At 53.6% G+C, this 23182-nt stretch overlaps 1 protein-coding gene across 1 annotated transcript in view; it reads right to left on the bottom strand.

The window, feature by feature from the left end:
* LOC141748442 (gamma-aminobutyric acid receptor subunit gamma-4) overlaps positions 1–18503 on the bottom strand; it is a 37097-nt gene extending 18594 nt beyond the window's left edge. Inside the window, exons 1-3 of the mRNA XM_074600502.1 lie at positions 18318–18503; positions 12823–12971; positions 12542–12609 (exon numbers count right to left, since the gene is read on the bottom strand). Coding sequence (XP_074456603.1) covers positions 12542–12609; positions 12823–12971; positions 18318–18373 — 273 coding nt within the window. The 5' untranslated portion in view covers positions 18374–18503. The remainder of the gene's footprint in view (positions 1–12541; positions 12610–12822; positions 12972–18317) is intronic.
* Positions 18504–23182: the final 4679 nt, after the last annotated feature.

The following is a 23182-nucleotide window of genomic DNA, read 5'->3' as shown; positions in this document are numbered from 1 at the left end:
CCTTTGCCGTTTTTTTCATCTTTCCAGGCTTTCTTGGGTTTTCCCTCTTTTCCCTTTGCTCCGTGCTCTAGTTTTCTTTCCTCCAACTCCTCCTCTTCTCCATGCCCCTCTCCACACTCTCTTTGGTCTGTAGCTCACCACTTCGCTTCCCTGCCTCAGCAAGACAGGCATTGCCACCCTGCACATACCCCTCCTCAAACAGAAACAGCTTCAATTCTAGCGGCACTATTGAAGCATCACATAATTTCCCACCCCCTTCCCACCTTCTCATGGGACGTGGCTTTGTCTAGTAAGGCCGTAGGCTCTCCAGGGCAGGGACTGCCTCTCTCTGTGGACTGAAAAGTGCCTAGTGATCTCAGCTGGATGCCGACTGTCACGCAAGGAGAACAGACAAAATCCCTCCCACGGCAGTCTTAGTGATGAAGAAGTTGCTACAGAAGCTGTGCTTCGAGGTCAAGACAGGAAGGAAAGGGTGGCAGAGAGCGGGAGCTGTAGGAGCTCTGCGTGGATCAGAGCCAGAAACATCCTTTCAGTGCAGGAATTGCATGGCACGGCACAGCAGCATGCAAAACCAGAGGGAATAAGAATGGGCAAACAATGTCAGGCAGTGTCCCTCTGTCCCAACAGCCTCCTACAGCGGCCAGTCACAGGAGCTTAGGGACAGAGTATAAGGAGCAGGAAAATCACTTCAGCCGCCTTATAAATACGCCCTCCTCTGTGAGAACCACTCGCTTCCAACAAGCGCTGAGCTCTGTCAAACCAGCATCACGGGCAGCACGCTGACAGCATGGAGAAGCCAGCAGAGCTCAGAGCTGGCGCTGAAGAAGCGATGCTCACCACCAGCCATGGGAGCTGCGCTGCGCATGGGAGAGGAATCTAAGAGAGAAGCTCACCTCCCAAGCCCTGGTGCTGCTCTGTCCTCCTCCCACCAAAACGGGTCTGAGAAAGCACAGTGCACCCACGTGCCTGGGATGCCATCCATTGAACGGCAATGTCTGTGCTGGCCAGGAGGAAAACCACTGTTTGCTTCTACAAATCCCTTTCTAATCCTCATCCTCAAGGAAAGAAGCACATTCAAAAAATCTGAGAAAGTTCTGCTTTCACCAAAGGGGAGGGGTTTGTTCCCTCTGCAGAAATCCTCACTCCTGATGCTGTTCTCTCCTGGCCCCAGATGAAGCAGGAGGTGAGGACACTGTACTCTGCTCCACTGACTCTTTCAAGGAAACCCGTTTCATGTCGTCTCTCATGCTCCCTTGCTGTGCTTGCCAGCTTTCTCTTCCTGCCCTGCCAGTTCCTTGATTTAGCTCCTTCTCTCTGCTTCGTTTTGTCTTTTTTCCTTTTGCAGTTCTTCTTTTCCAGCCACCACAAAAATCACAGCCCACCCCTAGTGAGATTTCAGGGGAGCACCAGGCTGAGGAAAGCAGCTGGGAGAAATGAATCAGGTTACAGAGAAAGAACTATTTCTCCCGTTGGGTATTCAAAGGGCAAAGCAAGCTGGACTGCAGTTACAGAAGGGACACCTGGCCAGCTGATTCTCCTTTCCAGGCATACACCCACACTTCAGGCCAAGTGTGGCGGTCATTTGGAAACCAGGACACCAGCCACCGGGCAAGCAGGACCTGCAGAGCTCTGCTGCTCTGGGCTGTTTACTTCCCTGGCAGCTGGCAGCTGCAAAACTCTCCCCAGAAACTGGGGGCTGGTATTCCCAGTGCTTTTTTCCAGCTCCCAACTGTTTTGTAGAGACTCAGCCTACTGCAGATGCCTCCTTCAAACTCAACCACTCTGCCTTCCCCAGCCCCCCCAGATGACTTTAGGACATCTTTGGGGAGTAGTGAAAAAGAGGAAGGCTCAGGTTTTCTACGCAGAGGTATAAGGAATGCAAACTAAGGCTGCAAGCTCTGGACAGGTCTGTCAGTCCACCACTGCCAGATGATGAAAGGAAATGGTTGTCTTGAATATTATGGTTCTCTTTGCCTTCAGCTTTTCTTTTCAAGGAGCAAATGAAAAGAAGATCAGCCAGTTATCATCTTAACTTCACCCTCCTACCTCCCTGTGCCTGTAGGAACAACCAACCTAACTCCCACAAATTTTTCCCACTTCTCTGCCTCACTGCGCCGCTTCCCCTCCTTGTTCTCATTCCATTCCTAAGGTGGCTTTGGGTGTCTGCGGAGGAGAAAGACAGATCGAGGGACACAGGTCTGGTGTGGGAGATGTAACAGGTAGACTGGCAAAGCTGGAGGGAAAGAGAAGTTGATCAGGGGGGATGTGCCAGAAACAAGGCTTACAACATTTGCAGAGTCCCTGCTCTGTCCTTCCCTGTTCCCCAGCCACATGGAGACAAGGTGTTCCCCCACCCACACTCCTCAATGTTTTGGTTTACACTTCCCCTGTGTATCTGCCTGCAGGTGAGCCATTATCACCACCTGAAATTCTCCTGCTGAGGAACGCTGATCAGATGGTTAGAGCCATTCCCAGCTAACTGCAGGTCAGAGAACCACAGAAATCCTCACAGCAGAGCCCTCTGGACATGAAGATGGACAAACAAGGCTTATACTAGGGTCCTCAGCTACCATCAGCTCCATGCTACCAGCACACACCAAGCCCAAGACCCCTGACCAGATTTATTCCCCCACGCACAGTGTCCCATGCAGCCAGCACGATTCCTGTGGGGCTTTCAGGAGCTCTTGTGTTGGGAATCGGTGGGGCCGGTCTCCACGGCGCTGGTGTGAAACGGCTGCAGCATCAGCAGACCCGCAGTGGGGAAGGATGGGCTGCTGCCGACCAGCGTGAGGCATGGTGACCGATCTACCTGCCCTCCCACTTGCTGACCCTTAGACGTATCTCCTACCAGCACAAAAGACACCAAGCTGGAGACCCAGAGGTCCGGAGGAGGTGCCAGGGGTTGCAGGGAGGAGAAACAAAGCGCATCCACATCCCAGCCAGCCCCGCTGCCACGGGGAGGCTCAGGCTGGCAGTGTCGCCGCTCCGCTGCAGCTCGCTTGCAATTTGTATCATGGACAATTAAACCCTTCCTGCGCACGGAGATGGGATGTAATAGTCTGAATGTTCAGCTTTTAACGTCGAGGCATGAAGAGGTCCTTGAAACATATTGCCTCTGGTCACCCACAACCACTGAATTCTGAGAAATGGTCTCCATTTCATAACACATTTATAGCAGGCAGATTTCACATCAGCCTTTTAGGGGAGAGGGTAGGAACTGCTTCATCTGGGGATGCAGGAAATAAATAGAGCCGATTTCTACTGAAAAAATGAAGTTTTGTTGAAAATAAATTAAAAGTGTCAAAATCTAAAATGAATTCCCTCAACCTCATCATTTCATTCAGAAACTTTTTTTCTTCCGTAGGCTAACAAAATACTTTGCTTTACCCTTATCGATTTGATTCACTTCATTTTGACTTTTATTTTCAAATATTCATTTTCATGCTTTACTTATAGGACAGAATTCATCACCGTATGAAAAGCAAATCAACGCAATCTGATGATACTAAACATAAATATTTTGATTGTCCCTAAACCCATTTTCCCCCAGAAACGCTTCAGAATTTTGGCTGTTTGTCCCAAGGGGGAGGGGACAACGAGATGTCCTCCCCTAGACCAGAAACCCTGGCCTCTGACCAGCTCTTTGGCTTGGCTCTCACGCACCTGAAATATCCAGACCTCTCCTATGGAGAGATCCAAAGCCTTCAGTTCAGATAAATCAACTCTGCCTTAAAAATAATTCAGCCCGTCAAGTGACAACTATCGGTACAGCTCAGAGCCTATATCTTTCAAATTTGACACAAGAGTGCTTTCCCTTTGACTTGGAAGAATCAATTTAATGAGGTTCAGAGCACGGATCAGTACCGGAATCAAACACATGTTTCCTGGCCTGTCCACGCACACACGTCTCCGCATGAAGAACCGGGGCTGTTGGGGAACGACAGAGCAACTCCATTAGCGAATGCGCTTGTGATGGAGACGGCTGCACCCGCGCTTTTCTTCGCAAGATGCAGCTCTAAGCCGGCATCTCCCAGGCGCATCCCCACCAGCGTGTGATGGGCAAGGTGGCATTGCCACCGCCTAGCGCCTGCAGCCACGTCCACACCTCTGCATCACAGCAAAGCCCTGGCAGAGGGCAAAGCTCCTCCCACACCAAGAGAGAGCTGCTACCTGCCAGGGTTGCCAGGGCAGGGGACATCCCTCCAGCCTGGTCCAGGTGCTAGTAAGGAGAGTCTCCTGGTCACTGGAAAACTGTCATCATTGTCTTTTAACAAGCAGAAACCCAGTTGGTGGCAGAGACCTCTGGAAAAGGAGACCAGGAGCAGCTGTGGGGGTCATGAGCTGCATTAGAAAAGTTTTCACATAATCACAGAATGGTTCTGGGTTGGAAGGGACCTTAAAGATCATCCAGTTCCAACCCCCTGCCCTGGGCAGGGACACCTCCCACTGGACCAGGCTGCCCGAAGCCCCATCCAGCCTGGCCTTGAACCCCTCCAGGGATGGGGCATCCACAAACTCCCTGGGCAACCTGTTCCAGTGCCTCACCACCCTTACCGTAAAGAATTTCTTCCTGAGATCTAATCTAAATCTCCCCTCTTTCAGTTTGAGGCCGTTACCCTGTACCCTATCGTTACACTCCCTGATAAAGAGTCCCTCCCCATCCTTCCTGGAGGTTTTCTGTGAGTAAGGGGGAGGAATTACAAGTTACAATGCTCTTGGGTCAGGCACGATGAGCACAGCAGCCACTCAGGCAGCACCTACAATAAGCATCCTTCCCAGGCTGCCTGCAAGGGTTCAGGGCAAAAAACCCCTTCGCATTCAGCCCAGCTGAAGAAATGCGAGTTTTCTCCGAAGGCTGGCACGAGCCGAATACAGGATTGAGCCATTCCTGCCAGCAGAAGGCCAGAAATCATGTTTGTGAAGGAATTTACAAGAGCTGCTTATTTAATTATGAATGTTGATTTATCTCGCGCTGCCCGAGGGCCAGAGGCCGCCCGAGCTGTGGGCTGTGGGGAGGCACCTGCGAGCCAGGACTGATGCTGCAGTTTAAGAAACCTGACCGAGTCCAGCCACGTTCCCCATTTAGCATCGGACTGGGGAGCACAGATGTTAATTAACTTTAGGGCTTTGCTCTCCAGAAACGCCTCTGAAGAAAAGCACTTTTCCCCCCAGGAGGCCGCTGTCCAGATTTTCATACGTTACTTAGCTCCAAATTTCAGAGGCAAAACCCCTGCTTTTTGTCCGTTTTCCCTGATAACAGACTCCTTGTGTTTTCTGCACAATAAACAGCCTATAAATAAAATACTGACATGGATGTCACACAGAAAATATCTAGAGGGGATTAGCGTACGTTCTGGATAATAAAGAAGGAGCTGGTTTAATTATTCATAGTGAGTAAATCAGCCCTTTTCCAGTTTGGGAGCAGACCCTGGAACCTGCGGAAGCTCTAGGGATACGTTCGGAATGGGAGTACCTCATTTATTTCGCTAGACCTTCTGTTGCGGTTCACGATTTGTCCCGCAAGTCACGCCTGATGGGTGCTATTCCTCAGCGGCCTCATGATTATTTTTTTTTCTTAAGGCAATGACAAAGGATGGCTGCAGGACGGCCACTGCCCTTCGCCGGGTACCCGACCTCACCGAGCCTCGCACACTCGAGCGGCTCCGTGTGGAACAGTCACTCTCCTGGTACTCCGGCACACAGGAACGGGCTCAGGTGACTGTTCCCAAACATCAAGGAATCAAGAGATATGAGCACTTGCCAAGCAAATGAGTATTTGGGAAGACGTTATAAATGCACCACCAGCTCCGGCGGCGCTCGGCCATCACTCACGCAGGGAAACTAATGTCCAGAAAAAGCACTGGGGCCCTTAGCGAGCAATACCCATTTCCTGACATTTTAAATTTCTACGATATGCACATTTGTCAGGGACCCAAACCCGACCTAGCTCATTAACACGGGAACGTGTCCCGTGCGACTTCACTAGATGTATGCCGATGCCCGACTCGCTGCACACCGGGCAGGCCAAGAAGAGCGCGCAGTCCTTGGCAGAGCATCACGGCATGCTTCAGGCACTGCAATCCACCCTAGAAGTGGGTGCATCTGGGCTATTGCCTCCCAGACAGATGATTTGTGAAGGATTTTTAAGTCCTTTCAGTTGAGAAGCGCTGTGTGACTGCTGGAGTCTATTATTATTAGGGAAGAAGGGGGGAGGTAACAAATTTCCTTTACCTATAGGCTTATCTTGTGCTCCAGAGCAATACATTCAAGCATCTTAAAAAAAATTGTGCCATTTTCATTTCATTTCCTCCCTACTTATTCCAAAGCAGCCAAAGCTAAGTATAATCAAGACTTAAGTGTTCCTCAGAGCCAGACAATTATTACCGGTCTCGGTTTCCCCATCTATTAAGAAGAAACGAAGATATTAACCCAAGCTTTGCAGCGGGATGCCAGGGCTGTAACCCAAGGCTTCCCACCGTGGCTCCCACACTAACTGCCTTCCAACCGAGCACAGCTGCCGTTCCTCGGGATGCGGCCCCGCTTCCGTGCGGAGATGCCTCCAACCACCTAAGGGCTTTCTGCAAGGGGGGCTTAGCCCCGTACGGCTTTCGTAGAGCCTAGCTCCTCTCTTGGGGAATCTTTGCCCCTGCTGCTGGGATAGCTCAGCCGGTCAGAAGCAGCTGCCAGCTTGCCGCACGCTCTGATAACGTGGCACCGACGGGGATTTTGCTCAAAGAGCCGGGATCCAGCAGCTCGGCCACCCACAGCTCTGAGTGGGGAGGGAAGAAGCAACCCTTGGAAGAGGGTTGTGTGGACAACCACCGCCTCCCTGCCCCGCTAAGCCATCCCTGCATGGAAAGCACCCAGGAGCTAAGGTCCCCAAGGTCCCCAAGCTGGCTTTGTCACAGCAACCCCCTTCCTCACCACTGCCCCTTGTCAGCTTTAACTTCGAAAGCCAAACCGCCCTCCCCGGCTCCTCAGGATTTACATGAAAGCAGTCAGCGGGGAGTTCTCTTCATTCATGCTGGGCTTATACTTCTAAATTATAAAGTGTGTCAAATGAGGATTTAATTTATATTTAACAAGACAACGTTTGTAAATTAATTATTCATCAGCTGATAACGAAAAAACATTTCCCCCTTCCCTCCCTCCCCCTTTTTCACAGTGTTTTCACAGATGCACCATACATGCAAATCTATTAAATCTATTCTGCAGTACTCCAGACGTGGGAAAACATGTTCTTTATCCTCAGTTTCGTTAGTGTGTTGCATAGTAACTAACGCAGCTAGGCATGGCATCGTGAATTTAATAGTCCGCAGCATCTCTTTCCTAAAGGGGGAAGGGGGGGAATATTCAATACGTGTATTTAGACTTATCACCTTCTTCGGGTTCCAGTCCCCCACTCCCAGGCAGAGCTAAGAAAATAATTTGCTGTAATAACGGAGGCAGGAGCTTAACCCCGCTCCTGGAAATCACAGGCACTTCAGAGGCAGCACAATCTGGCCCCTGGTGAATGACAGAGGCCAATTTTGCTCTTTCCGTATTTATTATCATTAAGTAATGAGATTGAGGTAGTTCACAATCCCAGCGGAAGAGCTGTCATCAAGAATTTGGCTCCAGAATTTGGCACACAAGGGCACCTCCTCGCACACACCAAAGAGAGGAGCCTCGAGTATCTAAACTGGCCTTGGCTGCACCGCCTCTGACCCCAGACACCTGAAGCAGGTAACCAAGGCAGGTCCCTGGATGAGTGGCATGTCTTTGGCCAGGAGGATACCAGAGTGTTTGGGCTATGTTCTCGATGTTCAACTCCTCGAGCCTCCCACTTGGTTTTGCGCAAGAAAGGAAGAAAAGGATGTTCAGCTCTGACCTCTGGGAGGAATTGGAGAAGCTCTGGACAGGACCTGCTCCATCCCCAAGCTCAGAACAGAATCGCTTTTTCCATTCCCACCCATGCTGGCTCTCATGGACACTTCACGGACATCCTCAGGACTGAAAGACACTCAGCCCCAATAGTTGGCAACCGCTTTACTTCTACAGCATCATTTCCTGAGAGTGAAGCAGCCCTAAAGGAAGGTGATCCAGAACACTAGGTGCCCTTGACACCAGTTAAAGCTATAATCTATAGCAATAAAGCCATTACAAAACAAAACCAGGAGCAAATCCCTCCAGCAAACAACCAGTCAGCGAAAAAAATGAACCCAAGAAGTCTCCTCCATCGGTCCCTGCTGCCGCAGACCTCCCTGGCGCCTCTTCCTGCAAACACGCTCAGAGAGCCAAGGTGGGTCTTTGCACCAGGCTCAGCTTAGTGATACGCCAAGGACACCTAAACACCGTCTGTGTTAATGGGAATCTAATTGGGCATCCAGATCCATGACACAGCTTGGAAAGCTGTGGCACTGTGGGTGATAACTCATTTGGCTTGAGGTGCTGCTGGCCGGCACCCAGCGGCAGCGGGCAGCTCTGGAAGGGCTCGTGGCCGAGCGCATCCTTTCCCCAGTGGTGTAAATGCAGTTTCCCACCACCCTGAGAAGCACCAAGTGCCCCAATTCCACCCAAAACCAACAGGTTCATGGGGATGGGGAAGAACCCCCAGTCCATGCAGGGACTGGACCTGACGGTCCCGCTTTTCTGCGCCCTTTTCCCTCTCAGCCCATCCTCTTTCAAGCAAGCCCCATCCCACTTCCTATCATTTAACCATCTCCTAGCGTTATTTCTGGTTACTGACACATTTTGGCTGGCAGAGCGCAGAGGGTCCTTTCTCCAGGGAGGAGAGAATGTAAAATTTGCTACCTAAATGGGAAACAAGACTGCCATTCCCGTCTACAAAAGAGACCAGGAAATCACTTTACATTTCTTCCCCCTCCAAACCTGCCTGCCTTCTGCTGGCTCCTGAATGTTAATGTTATTTATGACAAGTGATTGATGAGGGGGATGCAGAATTCACACCCAGTGCAGGGCATTTTCAAATCACCTATTCATTTTTAAGGACCGGAATCAGTTTTGTATCCTGACATGATTTATCATTTGGAGGTTGAGCAGCGGCTACGCAGGGCCGGCTTCCAAGCCCTGACAGAGCATCACCAAGCTGAAGGCAGCGGTGAGTAGTTAACCCTTTGAGGGGTGAGCAGAAGATCCCAGGACACCAATATTCAAAGTAAATTGCTTAAGTTGGAGCCTTCTATCCCACCAGCCCGTCAGGCCATCCTATAGCCTTCAGCTTCAGATGCACAGACCATGCTGGTCCAAGCTAATAGCCACAGTAATGCTGCTGTATTTCTTAAAAGCAGAACTAATTTTTTATCTTCTACATAGCCTGGCTATGTGAAAGAGAAATATTTACGTAAGATGCTGTCATCGCAATGCACCTAAAAGAGATCAATGGGACATTTCCCCTCCAGTGGACCTTCCAGCCTACACGAGCTGCTGTATCTGCGGCAGAGAGCAACCTCACCACAGGCTCAGGAGAGATCCAGCTCCGAGTCAAATTCTGGTTTCCTTCCCTCGGAAATGCGCATTTCCTCAGGTCGCGTATGGTAAAAGGGAAAGATCAGGCACGTGGGATGGGCCAGACAGCTGGGAGAAGGCAGAGCTTCTCAGGTTGGGAGAAGCTACGTAAAAAGGGAGAAAGCGGGAATGACACGTCCCCAGCAAAGACAGTCTGTGTCATACATTTGATGCCAACCTGCCAGTGGCTGGCACGACCCACAGAATGACTTCATTCATTGCATCAGCATGGAAAAGCAAACAAACACAAAACAAGGGGGTGAAGCAGCCAAGTCCAGAGGTGACACTGTGGCAGCTTTGTCACGGCCCTTTTCTCTTGCTTCAGGAGACCCTACAGCAGGATGCAGCCTCTCTCATGAGCAGGGGGAGGTACTCAGAGTACAGACGGCACAAAGCTGCTGTATGAGGCTACGAGACCTGGGTCTAGCTGTCCTCAGTACCTTTAATATCAGCCCAGCATCTCAGGGGGAAAGGTTTTAAAGCTCAAGAGCATCGCAGATTCAAGCTTAGGAAGTTACCTAAGGGGACAGGGAAGGAGAAATGTCCATAGAGAGTCTACTTGCGGAGTCATATTGGGGTGTTTTCAGATCACTGCTGATTGTTGGGACCCAGCAGGGACCCCTGTACTTGTAGCATCTGGACACTTCAGAGAGACAGTGCAGCCAGTTGTGACTGACACCACAACATCCCTCAACTGTCACTATGCCGAGAGGTTTCCTCCCCTGCCCGAGCAGCTCCTCACCGTGCCATTCCGGTGATACCTTCCTCAGGTGGGAAGGCCGCAGATGGGTAGATTAGCCCCACGGCAGGAGCTTCACCAGCAGAGCCCTGCAGATGTAGGCAGCTCCAAGCGCCAGTCTTGCCTTCATGCTCCTGGCTCACGTTCAGTGTGCTGGGACCCCCGGGGATCCTGTGCAGTCACGGAGCCCCACTTCACAAAGCATAAAAGCTTCTGCTGACTCTTAGAAAGGGCTAAACACACGGGCTGAGCTGCTCTAGGAAGGGTCAGGACTCTCTTCAGCCGCACTCTGCCATATCATTCTCTGGTTTCTAGTAAGGGTTGAGTTCACACAACAGTTTTTCCCCACGGTGGGGATGGCTGTTGTCACTGCCTTGCATCCCGTTTTCACAGAAATACTGGAGATGCTAAATATGCCCGAAGCTCCTAAACCTGCAGCCATATATGGTTGGTATTAGCCCAGTGGATCTAAAATATTGAAAGACTGGGATAGCTGTGCGTATGTTCTCACATACCCATCACCATGGCATAAGCTGTGTTTCTTAGGAAACCGGACTCGCAGCAGTGCCTGGTATCTCCGTTTAGGAGAAGAGAGGAACTCTGGATGCAAGACTGGATTTTGTAAGCCACTCTCTGCCACTACCACCTGCATGGTTATGCCGTGCTCCTGCGCCCAGGGAGGAGAGCAGAGCTTCCAACCGGAGTGGAAAGGGGTAATGTAAACAGATGAGATGGAAAGAGAAGGAATGAGGATGCGCACTGTGGTTTTCTTGGTGTATCCTTGGGCAGCGCAAAGCAGATGGGACAGCCACCTATAACATGACTCTTATGCTCTACCTCCAGGCACAGCAGTGGCTGGGGAGGTGAGTACACCCAGCCCCTGCACCTTTCCCCGTGCACTCCTGCTCTTACGTCACTCTGGCTTCACATCCACACTCCCACAAGGGATGGAGGAGCCTGCGGTATCTGCTGGTAGTCAGGGATGACATCCACATGGCTTGGGCTGCGGTTCTCCTCCTGGAGACTGGGCCCACAGAAACAATGAAAGGAAATTTTTGCCTTGAGGCTGTCCCTGCTGGGCCTCCTGATGGTGCCCTCATCGTGCAAGCGAGCACCCAGCCAGGTGCCCATCTGGTGGCTCATGAGCAGGCACTGCTTGGAGGCACACGCTCAGCGGTGGCCAGTCAGAAGGGCTGCTTCAAAATGCTTTTTGGAGTGGAAGTGGTACTACAACTACAGTGCCATTCCTCCATCCCCAGAGGGGTTTGTTTGGTGGAAATTTTCTATATGGGAAACTAAAAATAACATGCCCATCCCAAGAACTTTCTTTTTTCGGTTTAAGGGGGCTGGTTTTGTTTCTGCTCCGTTTTGCATTGAGGGAGACAAGAAAAGCCAAATTGTCCTGGCTGTACCTCTCCTTTGTCCCCATTGCCCAGTGGGCCAAAGAAGCCTTTCAAAACTGACAGCAGTCAGGTTTGTTTCTTGATAGAAAAGAGGAAAAAATTACTTCACAGGGAAAATAATAATGGAAGTTTCCTGTGAAAAATAAATAATCAACAGTTGCTCTCCAGGGTGTGGCCTGGAAGCTCTTCAAACCAAAGAGCATCTCTGTTGAGTGTTTCTGCAGCTCCCAGAACAAGCGTCGGGGTCCTGAGCCAGGAGCAGAAACCGTCACAGTCGTGGTGGCATCAGTCTAAGGCGCTACATAATGAAGAAGAACCATCGGACGCGAGGCACCCTGCCCGCCCCTCCCCAGCACCACAGGCCAGGCCCGGGTACCCAAGTTTCACACCATCAGACCATTGCCATGGAAACCATCTCCAGGTACCTATCGCAGTCCTCCTGGGAAGCGCGCTGCTCCCCCTCCAGCCACTGGCTCAACCAGGGTGGTGCAACTTGCCCCAGGCACGCCGGTGCCCACACGCTTCCCAGGCAGGAGATAGCAAAACCAGCAGGCAGAGGTGTCTGTCCACGCGTTGCCAGTGGAGACCAAAGAACATCATCATCCTTCTCCCTGAGCTCGTGAGCAAGATAGGGTTGCTGAGCTCACCAGAGGCACTTGAGGACCTTCCTCCTAACCAGGGATGGCTGTCAAGCCTTTCTAGCTCCAGCTATCAGCAGGTCGGAGCACCTCTTCCCAAGGCAAGGGAAACAAATCCACCTCTTCTCATGACAAAGCCACCTTCACACCATGTCTAGCCAGCATGACACAACCTGCCAGCAGCGCTGGGCCAGCTACCTCCCACACCCTCAGCTGCGGTGATCCCGGGACCCAGCAGCAATGACACCACTCACCATTTGGATGACAGACACTGGCCCGATGCTGTTCACGTAGATATCCACATCGATAAACGTGGGCTTGACTGTAAAAAAAAAAAAAAAACAAAAAACAGATAGAGATGAGCTGGGGCCAGGATCATTTGTGAAGGGATGAGGACTAGGGGAACATCTGGGATCAGCGTGGCTTCATCTCACCCAAAATCCCAACTACAGCAGCCACAAAAGCATGGAAAAGACAAGACACAGCCTGGCCAGGTCACCGCCAGTGGCCACAGAGAACTTCAGGGGACACTTACTGCCAATGTCAGGCCTCAGCTTGTTGTCGTAGTTCTTCAGCAGTGAGTTGAGGATCTGGGTAGCATCAGTCTCCTGTGCCTTGGGGGTGAGGACCCAGGTTTTATTGATGCTGAGGTAATCGTAATCGTATTCCTCTGTGCTCTCGCACCTGGAGCGGAGAGACAAAAGGAGAGAGACATGGCTGTGGCAGCTCTCTGGTGCTCTGTGGGAGTAGGGGCACAGCTGGGTTTCAGAGATACTAAAGGAGGAGGATGCGGCACTGCTATAAGTTGGAACGTAAGGAGCTCAGGGATCTCCTCTCAGCCACGCTGTTGAGAAGACACAACTCGCCTGGCACCTTTGCTCACTTCAGGGTCCCCAGACACACAGACCGCTGCCAGTGGTCAGGACTAGCAGGCGTGTGGCGCACCACATCCTTCCCAGCTCCCTTTGGAGACACGCTGCTCATCCCCAAGCATGGGAACCCGTCCCTGCCTGCCCCACGCTCCTGCCCATCCCTCCTCTGCTGCCAGCAGCTCCTGCTCCTGGAGCTGCCCGTTAACCCCAAATGCTGCTCAGCTGTTCTCCCTGCCGCTTGCACCTGAAGCGGGCTTCCTCTGAGGAAGAAGACAGTGACGAAACAGCATGTTTGAGGAGCAAGGCGTTTCCAATAAGGGCATTTCAGAGAAAAGAGGTCCTAAAACTACCAAGCAGGCAGCATGCACGTCTGGCTTGCCAGGAACCCAGCCATCTGCCCTGCACAGATCCTCAGAAATTAAAGCCTTATGCAAACTCCTCTGCCCTCAGGCCAAGACCTGCCACAACCCGTTCCCTGTACTCACCAAGCCTTCCTCCCCAGCCTTTGGCCTGAGCTCCCATTTAAAGATACTCCATCTTCCTCATCATCCAGTTCCAAGACACGCAAGGAAAGCTTGCATCCTCCTTTGGACACAGAAGCAACAGCTTCTCCCGCTGCCTTTCAAATCCACCCTCTCCAAACCTTTTGCACCCCTCCCTTTTCCTAAAGGAGTTTTCCTAAACCCTGTAATTAAATTAGGTCCACATGGTCACCCGGGAAATTCTAACCACCTGCCGCTACGCTGGGCAGCTCATTCACAAGATTGTCCCCGGAATGACACAGCCATATGCGGGTGAGGATGCCGAGCAATCCCACACCCGGCGCGCCCCCCTCGACGTCTGCCATGTCAGCGTGTCACCTGCTCCAGCGCCAGAAAGGGTCTCGCAGCGGGAGCTGCCACTGTGTTGACACTTCCCAGCTGGAGCCTCGCAGCTCCGAGGTGCAATCAGGCACCGCCGAAACACATCTCCCTCCCGCGCCTGGGGAGGCAGAGCCTGGCAAAGGGACCTGAAGCGGGGAGGCGGGGGGAAGAAAAAAAAGCATGCAATCGACATGTTGCAGTCAGTTTATCAGATGCTCCTCTTTGAAAACCCCAGATAAAACTTGCTTTCACAATCGCTTTAAAACTCTTTGCATCTCCCCAGCTTTCAAGCAGCGGGATGTGTCCCCCGACAAGGGCTGGGCTGCGTGCAGCTGGCTGCCTGCCGCCGCACATTAGGTATTGGTACATCAGCTCCTTGTTTCCCCGTCTGATTGCGCTGCACTTTCTAACGATGCTTAAGGAGTCTTAAACAACACTGTCAGGATGCGCTTCCCCATCCCGGCAGCGGCAGCGAGGGCTCGCCTGGCCGTCGCGCCTTCGAGATGCAGCCGAGCAGCCAGCTCTGTGACATCCAGTGGCTGCGGGAGAAACAGGGGAACGCCGCTGTGCCCACCCAAAAGCTGGCCAGAGACGAAATCCGGCGCTGGAAACACAGAGGGACACGTGTCTCTGCCCACAGCCCAGCTCCGGGCAGGGGAAATCAATCCTAACAGCTTTCCCGTGCTGCCAGTGTTTTGGGCGACGCAGGCTGCCTCCAGCAGAGCGGGAACAGCTACACCGAAACCTCATCTCGGTGTTCCCTTCACCCTGCGTGAAGTCAGTCCAAGACAGGTCACCTGCTGGCACTGAACTCTGCGTGTCCCACTGCCCTGCCGAAATCCAATTCCTGCAAAGCCGTAAGGACCGAAACATCCCTCCAGGGTGGAACAAAACCAGGCTGGTTACTCTGACCTCTGCCTTCTGGCTTCCCCGCCTTTGGTGTGGCTGATGAACACCCCAAGGCTCGGGGGTAGCATTTCCAGGGAGTCACATCCCTATTACAGATGCAGTCACGCTACCAAAAATATGCTTTTTGCTAATGCAGCTAATCCTGGGCTACTAAACCACACTAAGCCATCTTAGCATAAGCAAGCCAGCTTTTGCTGGAGAAAATATGCTTTTGCTGGGTGTCTGTGCACACACAGACACACACCAGCTCTTGCTGGTCAGGAGTGTGTCCCTACGCAAGCCTCTGCCTCCTCCCCACTCTCCCCTCCCAGTGGCCCTACTTCAAATAAAGAAGGGAAGAGTCCAAAAGCTATTGCAGAGGAGAGGAATTAAGGTGCCGTGTGCGTGTTCCCCCACAGCTGCTAATGGAAATGTCACGCTGCAAACCCGCAGCGATCCCCAACGCGCTGCGAACACTTGCTGGCCCGGCGGCTCCGTCTCCTCGTGCAAAGTGACTGGCTTGGTGACAGGGGACAGCCAGTTCTCATATGTCTCCGTGCAGCCAGGAGGAAAGGCAGAGCCACATTTCCTCACCTCCGCTTGTCAAAAATGTCACAACATCCACCTCACAGCACTCCTGCGCTCAGCCACGGGGCTGGGACACAGCCGCAAGTGTGGGCAGGGGGGACGATGGCAGGGCAGAGCTGGGGAGGGACACCGCAAGGAAACCTCTGGTCTCGCAGACATGGTCGGAGCCCTGGCAGCTCCTGCTGGTGCCCAGAGCAGGAGACCTGCACGGCAGGGAGGTGTCCTTTCCGATGAGCTCACGTATATGGATGGGGTTGGACAACCCTCCTTGGGCAACCCTTGGCATTCCAGCAGGGCAGCGCTCTGCCTTGCCTTCCTAATTCCGCTTTACTCAAGCAGACACCTGTTTTGCTGAGGTTTCCAAGCACACTGATGGTCAAAGTAAAAGCCACCTGAAGAGCTAGTGGCTGGCTCCCTCCCCCAGTGCCCAAGCTGTCTGACAAGGCTTCCCTCGGCAGGAGGGGAAGAGCAACATGGGCCATGAGCCCTCAAGATACTTCTGCTCCTTGCCTGGTACGACAACCGATGCTGCTTGACCAGGATGCACACCCACTACTAATTGCAGCCTGGTGTGTTAATGAAGTCTGAGACCAGTAAAATTTTGTGCTGAGACCTGCACCCCCTGGGCAGGTGACACACACCCTCTCAGCCATCCCCGGCGCTGAGGCAGGAACATCCCGGAGCAGATGCAGATACCGGGGCAGGTCCAGCCCCTTGGCAAACGCAGCTCAAAGCCTCCCCTGCTCCCAAGGAACAGACAGCAACAAAACGCAAGGACAACATTTCCCTGGGTGGAAAAGCACTGTGGTCAATCCTAATTACCACATGCTAATGTGTCCTTCTAGCCACCCATCCCAATGCCTTCAATGGTTGTAGGCACAGGGACGGTCAGGCAAATGACTCTAAATTAGAAGTAGGCAGAAGATTTAAGGACAGGGGGCTCACTAAACTGTACCCTTAGCCGTGACACATGTCTCTGTACCTCTCTTTTCACACCACTCTCCATGAAGCCCCAATGGTCAATTCTGCACAGTTTCAACCATCTGCCAAGCCCAGCTTTCCGGTGGTGTGATGCTGTGCAGGGATCCTGCCTTCAGGACTCAGAATCGGGTGCCTTGGTCCCAACCACAGCAGCGTCCTGGGAAACGCTGGTGACCCAGGCTCTGCGGTGGGGGTGCTGAGTCACCCGGCACAAAGCATCCAGCCCGCTCCAGCGCCAGGGGACAGGGGACAGGCAGGTCTTGCAGCTTCTGCCAGGAGAAGAGCTCACACACACACGCGGCACCTGACCCGGGCTCCTTACCCCAGCACCCACCACCAAGTGTAGGGCAGGTGAGATTCACCCCCCGCTGCAAGGTGCAGCCAGGAAAAATGCAGTGAATGCAGAGCATGACCCTGATGTAACTTGCTTGTTTTCTCCTTCTCCCACAGGCTTCCTCACCGGCTCCATCACCCCCCCCCCAGCAACACGCACAGACACTGCTCCTGGCAAAGCGGGGCTCAGGGAAGAGGACAAAATAAGGGGCTGGGCAGGAGGGAAACCGGGCCAGCTACGGGGTAAATCCTGCTGCTCAAGGGCATGTGAATACACGACTTAACTGCTCCTCCGTGTGATCTTGCAGCTTACGACTCACCCTCTCAAAATGCAGTGCTCGTGGCAGCGCGCTGCAGGGACGGTAGGGCACAGGAACTGGGACCACCACGGACACCCCCCCGTTAGCCCTCAAATGCTGGCGAGAGACTGGGTGTCAGAGCACGAGCCGTGGGGCATCTCTCGCTGCCTTGACCCCGGGGAAGGCCAGCCCCGGAGGACCATGGCAGGGACGGACTTTCTGCCCGTACCGGCGGTCGGGAAGCCTTGGCAGAGCAGACCATTAGTAGCAGGATTCATGCTCCCTGTCCCCGACTGCATTTGTAATGGGATTTGATCAGCTTTAAGGCAGCTTATTCTGCCAATTAGCTTCAGCCAGTAAAATCCCTCTTCCCCCAAGCCCTGGGGGCAACAATCTGCTGACAACATGTTCTTTCCCCGATCTAGCCATTAAACTCACCGGCAGGGCTAGGAATTGTAAAAAAAAAAAAAAAAAGGGGAAAAAGAAACTTGAAAACCCCTTGTACGCGGGGCCTTTCATCGCTGTTTACAGAAAAGCGCTATGAACCACCGGCCCTGGGAGAGAACCGTGATGTGCCAGCCCCATGCTCCGCTCGCCTCCTCGCCCGGTGGCATCGGGCTGGCATCGGGCTCCCAACCGGCACCCAGAGCTGGGACCTGGGGCTAACCTGTAGAGCAAAGGCAGTAGCCTGCACTGCCCTCCTCCTGCAAGCCTTTCGGGGGGTGCCAGGGGATGGAGCGTAGGGAAGGGGACACAAGCTCCTTTCCACCCGGCCCGACTCTCCATGGAAATGCCCCGGTGATGGATGGTGGCCCCAGGAGGTGCCGAGATCCCTCTGGTCCTGCTCTGGACACCCCCAGAAAGGGCTCAGTCCCCTGCAGGATTCAGCCAGCGAGGTGATGGCGGGGTAGAAAACGGGGTGTCCTCTTGATTCCCGGCATGCGAAGGTGGGGGGGGGACGGACCTGGGGTGCAAAGGACATGCTGGCACTAGGTGCTGCCGCGACCAGACCTGATCCTGCCTCGGGGCCGGCTGGAAGGAACCGCTGGGGGCACAGAGGTGCCCAAACCCGGACGGGGGTGGGGGTGGCCGTGGGGGGAGATGCTGCGACTCCAGCCCTCTCCCCTCCCATTGCCCTGACGGGTAAACTGAGGCGGGGAGGGGGCATCCCGGTCGGCGCGGGGCGGGGGGGGGCGGGGGGCTCACCTGGCGCGCAGGACCGGCCCGAGGGCCAGGCAGAGCAGCAGCACCGTCCCGGGCATCTCGGCGAGGCGAGGACCGGCCCCGGGGCGGCGGCGGCAGCGGTGGTTCGCCCGCCCCGGCGGGGCTCAGCGCGGGGCCGGGGCGGGGGCGACGGCGGGGCCCCCCCGCCGCCCGCTGCGCCGCGCACCAGCCCCGCCGCCGCCCGCCCGGCTCCGCGCACCGCGCCCCGCTCCGCGCCGGCGGGGAGGAAGGGGAAAGTTGGGCATCTCTTCTCCGACTGGGCGGCGGGGAGGGGCTCGGCGCAGGGTCCTACCTCCCCGCGCAGGGGCTGGCTCCCCCCGCAACCCCCCCCCCCCCACACACACACACCCCGGGGGCTGAGCGCCGGCGGCGGGAGCGCGGGGGGGGGCGCGCACGGCAGAGCCCAACCCGCGCATCTGCCTGCTGCCGGGGAGCCAGCACCCTCGGCTGCCGTAAGGATCTCTCGCTCCCCCTCTGCGTAACGAGGCGCTTGATTTCTCTTAATAGTAGCTTTTTTTTTTTTTTTTAATGCACAACAGTTGGCGTTTTTTTCTAAAAATATAAATTGGGTGATTATTATTAAAATATGCAAGGCGTCAGTCGCCGCTGGGCTGAGCTGCAGGTGGGAGAGGGTCCTTTCCCACCTGTTGGGGCTTCTGTCCTGCAAAAAATAAAAGCCGGGGGGGTGCATGGGTAAGGACTGCGGGACAGCCGGGGGTCACGGGTGGGCTCCGGGTTTTCAGCCTGGCGCTCTCTGCTCTCACGGTTTGCCAAGCTGCGCTTGGGCAATTCTTTTCGCTGCAGGCATCCGACTTGTAAACAGGAATAACAGATTCCTTCCTGGCAAGTTTTGGGGTGAGAGCTGCTCGGAACCAACTTTGTTACAGCTACATGAGGTACCAATAACTGTCCTTCCTCATCTCCTTACCGCTATGAGTTGCAGGAGTCTGTCCCCAGAGGGGCCTGGTCCGGCATCTCCCAGAGGGTCTACTAACACTGATGACAAATGGGGATTTGGTGACACTCCTCCAGATTGGAATGGGACCATCCCTGGTGCTGGAGTGGGATCATTCCAGGTACCGGAGTGGGACTGTGGGCAACTGACTCTCTCGCTCCGGGCCCTGTCACAGCCTTCCCCACACGAGCATGGACAAATCACTTCTCTCCCGCTGCAGCGTGCTGGTAACCGCTGTCTCAATCGCTCAGCTCAGCAGGATGGGGAGATACCTGCTTCCGAGGCACGTTCAGTGCCTAATAGCCGGGACCAGCCTCGGTGGGGACCAGGAGTGCTGCGGAAGTACAGCAGTAAATAACAGCAGCACACCTGGGTGATTTTTCAAGGCTCTTCCTACGCAGGTTCTCCCTTGCTGATTCTTGCAATGATCACCTTAAGCCCTCAAGCGTGAGATCCGAGCAGCCTCAAAGGCAGGGGAGCCAGCTGCAGGCGTCGCAGCTCTGAGATGGCATTTCCCTGTAACGAAGCAGCTGCAGATAATGTTTCCTTCACCGCATGCAAAGAAGCCAGCTTTACAGGAAGCACATGTCAAAAGAGTAAATAATGAATATCAAAGCAGCAGTGAAGGTGAAAAGAGCCCTTAAAGCTTCAAAGCAAGCCACTGGATTGCCCCAGAAGTTCTTCAGGGATCCAGATGAAGCCGAAGTTGGGGAAGGTGCAAGAGCAGACGCAGGGAGGATGTAGCAGTCGAGGATTCTGGTCATGGACAGATCACAGAAAATCCGGGGGTTCATATATGTGCTCTCAGCTCCCCCTCAAGACGCAGGATGTGAAGTGGTATGTGGGGAAATTCACGGGACTGATTTCTTTCGACCACCCCTTCTGCTACCTGAGAGAGAACTGAGAGGACTGGGGAGGACTGGTGCTTGGAGGGCTGGAGATGGTCTGAGCAGCGTTAGGGAATCACAACATCCATTTATGATGCTGTTTTGGGGACGCCTTCCAGGCAGTTGTATGCACCGGGAGCATCTCAACAGTTGTCCTCCCTGGGCTTTTCCTTCGGCTACGGTGGTTTCTTGTTGCAACTGGTCTTGAGTCTTTTACTTGGACCAAGGATAAGAACGAAGCGTGTTGATGGTGCAGGAGAGCAAGGGGGGAGCGCTGCTTTTGAAGCAAACACCTTATTTATCACCAGCACAGGCTCAGCCTGGGAGAAAACCACTTTTAAAGTCACGGTGAATAATTTTGACCAGGAAAAACAAACCTCAGTCCAAATGCTGAGTGAGAAGGACAAAATGCTTGTCCTGCACCAGTGTTTGAGGAGGAAACAGCCCCTATTTTCCACTTTGAAGAGACATTTGTTTTGAGGTCTACTGTCATGGGATTCTCCAAACTTAAACAGGAGATGAAATGTTTTATTCAAGATGCTTTTTGTCCCTTCTGGTGTTTCAGTTTAACCTGCAAACTGATAAAACCTATTATTTACAGTGTCCTCATGAGCACAGAGCCCGGTGGGGTGGGGGGCGGGGGGAAGGAATGCTGCCACACTAAATGAGGGTTTGATTGTGCAGTCCTCGCTGCAGGATTTAGCTCTGGGAGACAAGGAGACCATTCCAGCCCTGGCCCAGGATCCCACATCTTGCAAGGCTGGCGGTGCTTTCACAGCCACCCTGTAGCCAGAGAGTCCTCGATGAGCCTTTCTGAATCCCGCTGTGCTCTCTCAAGAGCTCCTTTGCGGAGTCAGTCGGGAAATTTGTGCTGCCTGCTCCCCGCGTTGGTGGGTGGTGTTTCTGACTGCCGGCTGGAGCAGCAGGTGGAGGAAGGAGGCGATGCTCTGCCCTCCTCTTCCTTCTACAAGGCGCTGCTCACTCCGGGCAATGCCAAAGACAAGGAGTGTCTCTCCAAGGAAACTGCTCTTCTGGGCTATGTCAGGAGCGCTGTACTGAGGGAAAATAGACACAAGTGGGGAAAAGTGTTAACCCGAGGTGTTTAGGAGCTCATTTCTGAGAAAACTCAGGTTCTTGGCATTTGCAAAATCCTCTTCAGATATCTTTCAATGGTGGACTAGCAAGGCAACACACAGCGGGCCGAGAGGATCCCGGGCAGAGATGGATGCCACAGGGCACTGCAGGAGCAGGTCAGGCTTGAGCGCTGCTGGCAGAGCTGGGGACGCCAGGACAAGGAGCTGCCGGGGTATTCGCAGGCAGCCCCTGCCAGGGCCGCACAGCAGGCAGCTCTAAAGGGCTGCACGGAGGTGAATTTGCCTTCCCCTCCTCCCGTCACGGCTCCACGTCATCTGTCTGAGGACGGAGCACAGTCAGAGCCACTGTCCTTGATGCTCACTCTCCTCCTGGTAACGAGCCGGGGTTCGTGCTGTTACCCAGCCAGTGCATCCTCCAGGAGCAACACGGGCTCCCACGCCGAGGTTTTCCATGGATCTCCTCCCCGTGCCCAGGACTGTGAGTGGTCGGGCTGCGCGTCTCCAACAGCAGCATCCGTGAGGCTGAGTGTGCCGACACGCCTGGGACGAGAGCCGTGAAGGACAGCCGAGGAGAAGCTGGTTACAGGGTCCCTTTGGAAAACCTGGAGGATTAAAAACCCCGTCTAAGCCTCAACCTTTTCTCCGAGTTGGGGCACGTCCTGCACGGTAGAAACATTTGTTTACTCTGCCAGGGCATTTGTTCAACATCGCCGAGGTTTTGTCTTTTTCAGGCTCACCCGGCAGACCGGGCACAGCAGCAGATGCTGCATCTGGGCTCACACGACATCAATAACCGCTCCAGCTGGGCTCTGCCTTCCCACCATTATGGACAGTGATGATATATGAAGCAGACAGGACAAAGTTCGCTTTTTAGGTGCCAGCGTGAACTTGCAGCGCTGACAGATTAAAAAAAAAAAAATGTGTTTGGAGCCTGCACAAATGTGACGTGAATATTTCCCAAGGAGAAGGAAGGGTGTGGGAGGACAGCCCAGGCCGCAGCAAGCGCTGGTGCAAGCTGTCCCAGAGGGTGACAAGAGTGTTGATGGGAGAACTTTACTTTTATCCTCTGCTGCTACGTCCGACCAGGCCTGAAGGAGTCTCCACATCCCTTCCACTGTGGACAGTCCCTCTTCAAAATTAGTTGCTTAGAGGGAAGGGCTCACCAAACTGATAGGTGATCTGATCCCAGGTGTCAGAACGGTTCTGGCTATCATCCTGGGGATGGGAAAGATGCCATTTCCTGGGCTTTTATGGTTCTGCTCTTCTGGCGCTCTCCCCAGCTCAGGGCTTAACACGTTACATTCCTCCCTGGGGATCAATATGTGAAAAGAGAAAACGTACATGGGAAAGGGTGGGGAGGGGAAAAGAATTGGCAGCATTTGACAAAAAAAAAACCAAAAAACCAGTGAAAATCTCACCAAATTGAGCACCAGGTGTTTCAATACTTTTTCAAATGGAATTTGCAGCTATGCCATCCATGCATCCGATGTCGTATGTCCAGCACAGGACCGTGAGCTGATAGTTTGGCGTGTTACCTCCAGAATGACTCCCAGGCAGTACATCCATATTTTAAATGCTGTACAACTGCTGACACAAACTCTGGGGACGTGCAGCTGCCGGAACAGGGTAGCTGCTTCTCTTCGCTGTAGAAATGCGGCTGCCTCTGGATGGAGACGCACCAGCTCCTTGTCAACCTGTGCCACAATAGTTCAGGGTAGGGGAAAAAGGAGCCAGGAAGGTCACGGAGGCAACAAAAACTGTCATTGGGATGGAAACTGTACCTCACACAGTGATTCCTTGCAGGGTTGCTCAATAGCTGGGAAAAACCTGGGCTTGGGGCCCTCCAGCAGACACGCTGGGGTTCAGAGCAGAGCCTACACATGCAGAAGATGGTGCTCATGACCAAAACCC

The sequence above is a fragment of the Larus michahellis genome, chromosome 9 (assembly GCF_964199755.1).
Source record: "Larus michahellis chromosome 9, bLarMic1.1, whole genome shotgun sequence".
Taxonomy (NCBI): Eukaryota; Metazoa; Chordata; class Aves; order Charadriiformes; family Laridae; genus Larus; species Larus michahellis.
This window is presented reverse-complemented; position numbering and strand designations above follow the sequence as displayed.